General features: G+C 33.9%; 1 protein-coding gene across 1 annotated transcript in view; it reads left to right on the forward strand.

Moving 5' to 3' along the window:
• Nucleotides 1-12,500, forward strand: part of LOC119584219 (transcription factor Sp8-like) — a 126,841-nt gene that overhangs the window by 39,931 nt on the left and 74,410 nt on the right. Inside the window, exons 2-3 of the mRNA XM_037932731.1 lie at nucleotides 559-611; nucleotides 10,066-10,121. Coding sequence (XP_037788659.1) covers nucleotides 559-611; nucleotides 10,066-10,121 — 109 coding nt within the window. The remainder of the gene's footprint in view (nucleotides 1-558; nucleotides 612-10,065; nucleotides 10,122-12,500) is intronic.

Raw genomic sequence — 12,500 nt, forward strand, 5'->3', positions numbered from 1 at the left:
ATGTTCGGTGATTATTCAGTGATTAAAAACATAAACTCTCCTTCATTTTGGGAAATAAAATACACGGATGAATACATATATAAATGTTTGTTATAAGATCGTCAGTGTTGACTGAGGTTATTAAAAATCATAATAACCATTTTTCTAAAAGTCTATACTCCCTTTATAATGACCATTCTGACAAACGGAATATTTGAAGCATTTGAATTAAACTCTGGTAGAATAGCGAAAAATATGAAAGAAAGAAGATTACAAAATGAGAAAGATTACAAAATGAAAGTGAGAGAAAACAAAGAAAGAGATTAACAGACGAATGGACGAGAGAAAGGATACATTAAAATAGAAAAGAAATAGAACTAATATTAGACCGAGAATCAGGGTTCAGAAGTCAAACTTCCAAATGGCCTTAATGTAAAAAAAAAAGAAAGAAAATGTATCGGGGAATATATCGAAGATAAAATTAGTTTCTTACTAAGAAACATGATGCCTTGGAGATAAAACAGACATAATTCATTAAAAAAATATTATATGCACAAATAAATTTTATTTTTTTTTCAGATATGGCGAAGCTCCTCCTGTGATTTTACCGAGACGTCGCCAAGCCATTACCGGTAAGAACCTCAAACGTAAAAAATGGGAATACCTTAGTTATCCCTGATAGATTCAGAAGACCCATATCATATAGAAAACGGATCAGCAGGTCTAATAGCGGTGTTTCTCAATTAACATATGTGTTTTTGAAAGGTAAGTGGTATATGATATCTATATGGGTGTATATTTTTTATTATTATTTTTTTATCAGTTGCTGAGCCGTTTTGATTTTTTTTTTGCTAGGTTAAAAAAAAAAAAAAAAAAAGACAGAATCACATAAACAATGTATGTTTCGTTGTGTAAGAATATGTGTTTGGCTCTGTTTGTAATAGTGTGTAAGTATATATACATATACATACATAAGTGGATATATATATCTATATATATACATATATATACATATATATATATATATATATATTATATATATATATATATATATTATATATACACATACAAATCAAACTAAATATATATATATATATATATATAATATAACACTGTATTATCTTCTCCTATTTTTATGTTAGTATTGTGATTGTTATATATTAGTATTGTGTGTTTTGTGTGATATGTTGTGTTTCGAAAATATTTCAATTATTATATATTATATATATATACATACACACATCACACTGTATGTCTTTCTCTTATGTGTATACGTTGTGTATAGTGAATGTCTATGTTCATATCATGTCTTTATGTGTGTTTTCTGATTTATTACTGTTATTCAATTACTAGTTTTCATTAGTATACAGACATCACATCATATTATTGTATAACGTTTTTTAATGAACATATAAGACAACAACCTATAGATATCATACATCATCAGCCATCTCATTTATCATCATATATACTTTCATTATCATCGTATCATATCATCATCACATCATCATTCATCACTTCTCATCCTCATCACAGTCACATCATCACACACACCACCACCATCATCTCATCATCATCACCATCTACACCATCACATCACACAACATCCATCCACCATCCATCACCATCATCATCACATCTCATCATATCTATCTCTCACCATCACATTCACTTCATATCATTCATCACACACCACGCCAACCACCACCAACCCCACTCCCACCACAGTTTTTATTATTACCCTGCTAAAACGTTTATTCCCCAAGAATCTCGTAGTTCCCAGCCGTGATTGGGCGCGCGGGGGACGAAATCCAGCGGAGTAATAAAGTGTTGGTGAGGGCGGAGGGGAGGCGGCCACGGCGAAGGCAATAAGAAACAGGGAAATGAACCCGTTCGAAAGTGGGCGAGAGAGAGAGGGGAGGGTGGGAGGGACGTGTGTATGTAGATGTGTGTATATATATGTATGTATTTGTATATATATATATATATATATATATATATATATATATATATATATATATATATATATTTATATATAATATATATATATATATATATATATATATATATATATATATATATATATATATATATATATATATATATATATATATATATATATACACTCACACACACATATATATGTAAATGTGTGTGTGTGTGTGTGTGTGTGTGTTTGTTTGTATCAGAAGTTTGTCTCTATGTATAACACATTAATATCATATCTTCCCTCCCCCCACGCTCGCCTCCCAACCCTCAAAACCGAGTAAAAAAAAAAAAAAAAAAAAAATCAACATGGCATAAAACATGACCTGGTTCTAGTGACGTTTATTACGAACAGTAATTGTGTAAGATAATCGGGTTAAAACAATTTATGGAGAGGGCAAGGTGGGGGAGAGGGGAGAGAGGAAGAGGGAGAGGGGGGAAGAAGGGGAAAAGAGGGGAGAGGGGAGAGGGGGGAAGAAGGGAAAAGAGGAGAAGAGGGGGGGAAGAAGCAAGAGGGGAGAGGGGGAAGAGGGAGAGGGGAAAAAGGGGTAGAGGGGAAAGGGGCAGAAGGGGAGAAAGGATAGGTGGATAAGGGGAGGAGAGAGGGGAGATGGAGTATCCCCCCATCCCTGTTTTAAAATAGCCACATGTGTTTTTCAATCAGTGACCTTACTGTTAGCATTAACACAAATTTACATAAAGATAAGATAAATTACGATTATTTCTTATACAAACAGCATTTACTCTTCGTAATCACTAGGGAAAAATATCGAAATTTGTACAGTATTAGAAAAAAAATTAGTGAAACAAAAAATCGAGATATTGTAATGACAAATAACATAAACTAAATACAAGTTGATATAAAAAAAAATTTGTTCATAATCAAAGGGGGATATCGATGAATTAATAAAAGAATGAAAATGATGTAAGTAAAAGTGAGTCATGAACTAATAATGATTGAAACTATACATATACATAATGTAATGATATAGATACTAATAACATATATCTTGAACAAATAGTAAAAATGAAACTATGCGATGATATATAATGAAATATGATGATTATAATGACATTATAATGAGTTGAGTTTATTAACCAATAATCTACAAGATATATGATATAACAATAACATTTTATCATTTTAATATTATTATATTATTATATATTATTATATTATATTATTATTATTATATTATTATATTATTATTATTATTGTATTATCATTATTATTATTTATTATATTATTATTATTATTATTATATTATATTATTATTATTATTATTTCTTATTATTATTATTATCATTATATATTATTATTATTATTATTATTATAATTATTATTATTATTATATCTTTACCATTTTACTGTAATTATTATTATTATCATTAGTGTTATAATATCATTATTATTATCTTATTATGATTATTATTAGTAGTATCATTATTGTTCATTACAGACTATTACTACTACTACTACTACTACTACTACTACTACTACTACTACAACTACTAGTGCTACTACTACTACTACTACTAGTTTTGATTTTACTAATACTATTACAATAAATATCATTGTGATAATGAAGATGATAATAATGATTATTGATAATATCAGTAATAACAGTAATAATATCCCACCTGAAGATCTCAAAGCATGAAAAAACAGTGCAGGAAGTTTAAAGCTAACGACAAACAACACCAGAGGCAACAACATCATCATCAAAGTCGGCGGAGAGAAGTTCCAAACTGTATCAAGTTGTGAAATAGCTTGGAGCGAACGTATCAGTTCAAGGGTCAAACACATGGCCAGGGTCGGGCAAACATCTGCAGCATTTAGTAGACTCAGGGTGTCAATAGCATTACCCTAAGCTTTAAGGTGACGTGTATATACACTCTTGTCACGTACGTGGCCTTGCACAAGAGATGTGGATAGGAATCAAGGACTTGGGAATGAAATGATATCGCAAAATCGAGTGAGTTTCGCGCATAGATCACGTATTTACATTAAGAGGGAATACCACGTAAGTCACAGAGGCATAAGGAGAACTCTTTATTACAGCCAAGAAGGGGAAACGTTGCGGCCTCGTCATAGTTTTACAAGGTTAGCGAAGATCATTTTGCGAGGCACAGGAGGGTGAAAATAAACAGACAAAAGATAAAGCACGCAACTTTCTGTGGCTCACAGATAGCGGCACAAAAATGACAAGAGAAAAAAAATGTACTGGAAGTGTTTCGCGATACCTAATCCAGCCGGATAGGGTAGGATGAATGATAATGATGAAAACAACAATAACAATTACATTAATATAGACGATAATAACAGTGATGATGATGATGATGTTGATGATAACGACAATAATAATAATGATAACAGTAATGAAAATAACAATAATAACTTCCTTCTCCAGCGTTCTCGATCTCGCGCGACCATTTCATTCACACCCACCGTCATCATATCTATCCTGATTCCATCTCTTCAGCTTCCCTCCTTTTCTCCTTCCTAGGAGTTCCACTTCGAGTATTCTCTTCCCCACGTCTTCCCCGTCCCTTCTCAAGACGTGCCCAAACCACCCCAGTTCTGCCTCTCTGGCCTTGTCACCAAGCGTACACAAATGCATTGGCCCTCTGATCGATTCTCGTCATTCCAAACGAAAAACATTATCATTAACTGCAATAAGGACAATAACAATTAAACTAATACTATTGCTAATACTAATTGTGACATTGATGATAGTACTGATAACAATGATAATATAATAATGATAAAAAATAATCATAATAATAATAATGATAGTAAAACAACAACAACAACAATAATAATAATATAATGATAATAATAAAATGATGATTGTGATAATCATTATGATAATAATAACTATAATGATAATATTAACAAAAAAGATAATGATAATGATAATGATATATAATAATAATAATATAATAATAATAAATAATAATAATAATAATAATAATAATAATAATACATATAATATAATATAATAATAATAATAATAATATATAATAATAATAATAATAATAATAATAATAATAATAATAAAAATAATAATAATCAATGAATAATTATAATGTGATAATAACATAATATATGACATAAATGATAAAATATAATAATCAATAAAAATAATAGTATATTAATATAATCAATATATAATAAAATAATAAAAATAATAAAGATAATGAACTAAGTTTATCATGATACAATCAAAAATAATCAAACATACAAACAATAATAATAATAATAATAATAATAATAATAATACATTACACCGAATGCTATGATCTTTAATCATCGTGATAATCATATAATAATAATTCATCATCTATACAAATAATATAACATCACGATGTGTCATCAGAGAAGAATTTATATTCCTCGTAATAATAATAATATATATAATAATAATAATAATAAAATGAAATAATAGAGATGATAATGATAATAATATAATCATTATAGAGCTAACAAATGCTAATATAACAACAAAAATATCATAAGCAAACAAATCAAACATAACAAAAGATCATCCACTACTCACACACATCACAAAATAGAACAACTCATAAATAAATCATAAATAACACCCCAGTGTATGAAGTGAAAAAAAGTGGTCAAGAAAATAAAATAGCAAACGAAACAAAAAACAAAAAGCAAACAAACAAAAAGCAAAAAAAGCGAATCACAGAGAAAAAAAAATAGAAAAAGAAGAAAGAAAAGAAAAAGAAAGAGAAAAAAAAAGAAAACCGAGAAAAAAAAGAAAAACGAAGCAAAACAGAACATAAAAAATGAATAGAAAAAGAAAAAAGAAAACAGAAGAAAAACGAAAAACGAATGTAAATAGAACAGAAGAAAGAAAGAAAGAAAGGAAAATAAAACAGAAGGAAAACGAAACAAAATAGAACAGAAGAAAGGAAGAAGAAAAAAAGAAAAAAAAGAAAGAAAAGAAAGAAAAAAGAAAAAGAAAGAAAAAAAGAAAAAAAAGAAAAAAAGAAAGAAAAAAAAAGAAAAGAAAAAGAAAGAAAAAAAGAAAGAAAAAGAAAGAAAGAAAAAGAAAGAAAAAAGAAAGAAAAAAAAAAGAAACAAGAAAGGAAAAAAGAAAAAAAGAAAAAAGAAGAAAAAAAGAAAAAGAAAGAAGAAAGAAAGAAAGAAAAGACAATAACAGGGTCGAGAGAAGGTGTCGAAGTTTTCTCCTTTTGCTTTGACTTTCTTGACGTTTTCCCCGAAATGAGAGTCTCAAGAAGTCTGTGTGCGTGTGCGTGTGCGTGCGTGTGTGTGCGTGTGCGTGTGCGTGTGTGTGTGTGCATACATTCACGGGCCCCGCGCGTACAGACACAGACACACGGCCTATCCTGCACACGCACACAAACATGTACGCAGGTTCAGTACATAGAGCACACGCTTACTAACGGATAGATGGATAGGCGAGCAGATTGATAGGTAGGTAGATAGATTAGATAGATAGATTAGATAGATAGATTGACTGATTGACAGACAGACAGAATGACTGACTGACTGACTGACTGACTGACTGACTGACTGACTGACAGACAGACAGACTAACAGACAGACAGACTGACTGACTGACTGACTCACTGACTGACTGACAGACAGGCTGACGGACAGACAGGCAGACTTACAGGCAGACTAACAGACAGACAGATGAACAGACAGAAAGACACACACAAAAGCAAACAAGAAAACAAACAAACAAACAGAGGGAAGAAGGAAAGAAAGATAGAAAGATAGATACAATTAACCTTATATCTTATATCTTATTAATTATAATTATAATTAATAATTATAATCATAACTAATAATTATAACTATAATTATAATTATAATTATAAAATATGATTATAATTATTTGTAAAGAATGCCTGTATTATAATTATAATTATAATTAATCTTATATCTTATAATTAATTACCCCAAATGAGTTATTTTTCCATTCAATTGATATTTTCTGCTCTCTAGATATCCACTTTTATTTGATTACTGTTTTCTTTCTTTATTTCTTTTTATTTTCACCCTTTATCATCCTATCCCTATATTTACCCTGTCTTTCACTCCCGTTAATTCTTCGTCCACGTCTCTCCTGTCACCGCTATAATCCTAAAAGAAAAAAAAAAAAAAGAAAAAAAAGGTCCAACCATGTTGAAAAGGTCATAAGGCCAACCATATTGCGACCGGACCTTTTTCCTGCGCTTAAGTGTATAGAAAGTGTATAGAAAGTGTATAGAAAGTGCATAGAAAGTGTATAGAAAGTGTATAGTGTAAGTGTATAGAAAGGTTTAAGGCTTAAGTGTATAGAAAGGCTTAAGTGTATAGAAAGTACGAAGAGAGATTAGCTGTACTTGGTCGATACGTCAGTCAGCGCCATCTATTGCTGTCGGGTGAAGTTATTAAAGGTTGATCGCAACGGGAGTAGGGGTGTGGAGGGAGGGAGAGAGGGAGGGAGGGAGGGAGGGAGGGAGGATAGAAGGGAGGGAGGGAGGGAGGGAGGGTAAGCGGGGGAAGAAGGGGGAGGGGGACGAGACAAGAAGGGGTGAGGAGGGGAGGAATGGGGAGGTTGGGAGAGAAAAGTGGAGGGAAGGAGGGGAGAGGAAGAAGGGGGCGAGGAAAGTGGAGAGAGTGAGGGAGTGTGGAGGAGGAAGGGTAGGGGGAGAGAAGGAAATGAGGAAAGGAGGAAAAGGGGGAAAGAGACGGAGAGGGATGGACGGATGATATGGAGGATAGGGGAAAAGGAAAGGCAAGGGAAGAAGATGGTGTATTGAAGGTTCGGGTGAAAGGGAAGGGGAGTAGGGGAGGAAGGTCAGAGAGAGAGAGAATTGATAGGGGGGATAAAAGAACGAAGAAAGAACGAGATGAAGGAGGAAAAGAAGCGTAAGAGAGAAGGTTGAAACGAAGGGTAAGATAGAAAGGCGAAAGGGAGATGGATGGTAGGAAGAGAGAGGAAGAGGGAGATAAAGAAATAACACAAGGCATTGGGTAAGTAAGGTAAGGTTTCGGGGACGGGAGGTTAGGGTAACGAAAGGAGGAAGAGGAGTGGAAGGCAAGGAAGTGAGGAAAGGGGGAAGACGGAGAGGAGAGAAAGAGGATATAAAGTAAAAAGGTGCAGGGATATTGTGTTTAGGGTAAATAAAGTCTCATATCCAAGTGGACGTAGGGGACGTGTGCACAGAGGAACATGCTTACTAAGTCGCGGGATAATGCGGTAGGGTAGCCAGTTGCCTTCCGCCTCGACTTTGACCCCAACATACTGACCTCAGGATGCTAGTACTCACTCACAGCTGAGTCGACGGCCGGGCGCGAACCCAGGACTAGTGATTGCAAAGCCAGCGTTCTACCACTGAGCTGTGCCACCTGTTTATTCATTTATCCTTTGTACTTTATTTCTATCGGGAAACACGCAAAGCACACTGGCTTCCGGAGAGAAACTGCAAGTGACGCATTATTATTATTAATATTATTATTATTATTATTATTATTATTATTGTTATTATTATTATCATTATTATTATTATTATTATTATTATTATTATATATTATTGTTATTATTAAATCATTTATTTATCTATTTATTTGTTTATTAATTTTTTTTTACGCTCTTTGATGTCCTTACACTTCCCGGAACGACCTTTTTCCTTCCCGCAAACGATTACAAATTTGCTTTCCATAGCGATTTCCTTTCCCGACTGTGAATTAGGACGGTGCAAAACCACCGCAAGCCGGAGAGAGTTTATGTAAACTGGAAACTGAAAATTCTAAAGCTTTTCCAACAAATAAAAGAACACAACAAGAGAACCATAACAAATAAAGGAACTGACTGATCTCTATCGCCACTTTTTGGCTTTCCCACAGCTACAAAAGGCATCAAGGACAGTCACCTGCATTCTGATATCATCCGAGATGAGATAAACATCTGCTGTTCATGCAACACTGATTCCGAGATACATTCACGTATGGGGGTTTATAACGGTGTAATTGTGTATGTGTAACTAAGCGAAACATGTTCAACTTCTATGCAGTGCAACTCTGCATATATATATATATATATATATATATATATATATATATATATATATATATATATATATATATATATTTGTGTGTGTGTGTGTGTGTGTGTGTGTGTGTGTGTGTGGTGGTGTGTGTGTTGTGTGTGTGTGTGGTGTGGGTGTGTGTGTGTGTGTGTTGTGTTGTGTGTGTATGTTTCATCATACATATATACATACATACGTACATACATACATACATACACACACACACAACACACACACACAACAACACACACACACACACACAATACATATATATATATATATATATCATATAATATAATACTATATCAATATATAATAATCATAAGTGATGTATATATATATAAAGGGTGCATATATATATATATAATATATATATATATATATATATATATATATATATATATATATATATATGTACACACACACACACACACACACATTTATATACACATATATATCCATATACATATATTAATGTTTAATACTCTGAATATTTAACTTGAATTGATTTACTCCTCTACCATAGAACCAAACTATTTGAATGACTTTGATGTTAGAGAGATACATCATACTTATTTTATAGAATATAATAAAATAGTAAATCATTTTATAAAAAAAAATGATGCACAGGTGCTTTCTAGAATTACACTATGAATTGATATTAACTAATATTAATTAGTGACACATGAAATCAAATATCTGCTTAAATATAGATGCAATATTAGTGTTTTTATTTGTAGTACCAACAACCCGGAGCAGTATATGCAACAACTAATGGATAAGTATATAGCAGTAGCTCATAGTTCCTAATAGCTATTTACATTTTAGTGCAGAGGCATACTTAGCACAAAGTAGAAGTAACACTATCTTCGCCCAGGAGTAGTACAATGGCGAAAAAAATGTCACATAACCTTAGTACATCTTAGCCCACGTGTAGTACAGTGGCGCACAGGTGTAGCAGCTATACCTTCGCCCAAGAGTAATACAGTGGTGCACAGGTGTAGACTAGTGTAGTACAGGTGATATTATCCACAGGTATGGTGCACACAGGACAACGGGGCCGACCGGCCGGGCAAGCCATCGTTACAGAGGTTAGTCTCACCTATGAAAAAGAATGTCTTGATATTTTCTTCAAATTATCATTTTACTTATTTTTGATTTTTCTTTTTGTTTTTAGCACCCCATGTGTATTAGGTTCAACTTTGTAAAAAATGCCTGTCAGAAAAAAACAAGAACTTTATGAACATTATAAAACCTGCATGATGCTATATAAAATTTTGAATGAGAATGTATGTATTCATAGCGAAGGACATGTATTACAAATACATCTTTTGCACTGTGAAGATAGTCATTCTCATTCATACCTTTACATTTGTCGCAATGGAAACTATTCATGTGTATAATACTATCACAAACATTTAAATATATTTAATCCTATTATTTGCATGTTCTGATTATATCTATCCACATGTCCTTGATATGACAGCTTGTATCATTCTCGTTATTGTTCTCTCTTCTTTGTAGTCAGATCAATTATGAGAGTTGGATAGGTTTGCAATTTCAACTAAACATCCCTCCCCCACGAGACATATCAACACGACATTCCTGTCCAGTTCATCATACAACGAGGCATCAGATTGCGCGTTAATTACCTTCTGTCAGATGCAGCCACTGCCAATTAGGGTCAGTAATTGGGAAATTGACAATGGATAATAATAAAAAAAAGAATCTCTGGCTTGTAAATGACACAACTGTGATAATGCGTTGTTAACTCGTATTTAACTTTTGTCGAATTGGCCATATGGTAGTTTCACGTTTCCTCATCGTATATGGAAGTTCATATTACTTTGACATGCATGCAGCTGGACTTAATTGACATGGAAGGGTGACATGCACTCACGTGATTGCCATGACACTGCGCACGACAGCCGGAAATATACAAAAATTATACATAAATCGTGTCGACTCTCACACTATACGAATTCCCGACATGTTTTTGCATTCACACGTGCGGTAAAGGTACAATGTCCTTATATACACGTGTGTAAACCTGAATGAGAATAAACCTTTGCATTCTGTATCTTTATAGATTTCCAGAACTTACATAGGTAATATTATTATAACTTGCTGAAATTCAGATGAATCATTATTTTATACATGACCTGAGCTTAAGCAAATCAAACATTCAGTATATATAAAGATTTCTAGAGCTTATACACAAGTAATAACAGCAGAAGCCTATTGATATTCACGGCTGCATGGAACTATTATTTTAGTATAAGAAAAAAAGTTCAACTTTGTCACTCGTACGTTGATAAACAAATCATTATTCACATGCAGGCAGAGGGATTAACAATTGCATTTGTTTACAAGCCATAGGAGTCAAATTAGAAACTGCAGAAAGGAGGTGACTTGACATTCACAAACGGAGGCAAGAGCAACGTACCTTCTTTTTTCTTTCTTCTTGCATGATTTGCACGTGCAAGAACGTAATTACGTATGTATTCATGAGATTAGCTGTCATGAGACTACCTGATGCATAGGGGCTGTGCGTGATTACCTTGATCTCTATGTGGCTGATAATGAGAAGAATTAAAACAGTGTGAATTTGCGTATATATATATATATAGGAATATATATTTCCAGGTTTTCCAATGCAACAACTTTAAAACCAAAATATATTTACATCAAAGCACAGAGAAAAATCTTTTAAACACGCAGAAAACGCTATCCATACAGTATTTAGTTTTCCTCGATTTTAACACTGTCCTTCTAAGTAAGACTGAGAGAGAAGAGAGAGAGAGAGAGAGAGAGAGAGAGAGAGAGAGAGAGAGAGAGAGAGAGAGAGAGAGAGAGAGAGAGAGAGAGAGAGAGAGAGAGAGAGAGAGAGAGAGAGAGAGAGAGAGAGAGAGAGAGAGAGAGAGAGAGAGAGAGAGAGAGAGAGAGAGAGAGAGAGAGAGAGAGAGAGAGAGAGAGAAGAGAGAGAGAAGAGAGGAGAGAGAGAGAGAGGAGAGTGTCAGGTAATCACAGCTGTCCACCAGTTTGGTCGAGTGCAACTCACTGGCCGGAACCACGAGTTTATTGGTTCTTGGCAGCGCAGCGTAGACGGAGGTTGAGGTGGCAGCGAAGCCCCAGTAAGGCAGGCCCTGGCGAGTCGTCCCCGGGAGGAGGCAGCGTCCGAGCAGAATCGCGACTCGAGATAGAGTGATTGTACAGGCAACGGTAGTGGGCAAAGGTCATGAGGGATGTGGGCGTGGCTTAGGTCAGTACGGCGGCGATGCCATGGGCACGCAGCCCTAATTGGTCGCCTAATTGGCCCTAATTGCTAGCTGGAGGGCGTGGCATTGAAGGCTTCTGACCACTCAGAGAGAGAGAGAGAGAGAGAGAGAGAGAGAGAGAGAGAGAGAGAGAGAGAGAGAGAGAGAGAGAGAGAGAGAGAGAGAGAGAGGCAGATATATATATAGAGAGAT

This window comes from Penaeus monodon, chromosome 18 (genome assembly GCF_015228065.2).
Source record: "Penaeus monodon isolate SGIC_2016 chromosome 18, NSTDA_Pmon_1, whole genome shotgun sequence".
NCBI classification, from domain to species: Eukaryota; Metazoa; Arthropoda; class Malacostraca; order Decapoda; family Penaeidae; genus Penaeus; species Penaeus monodon.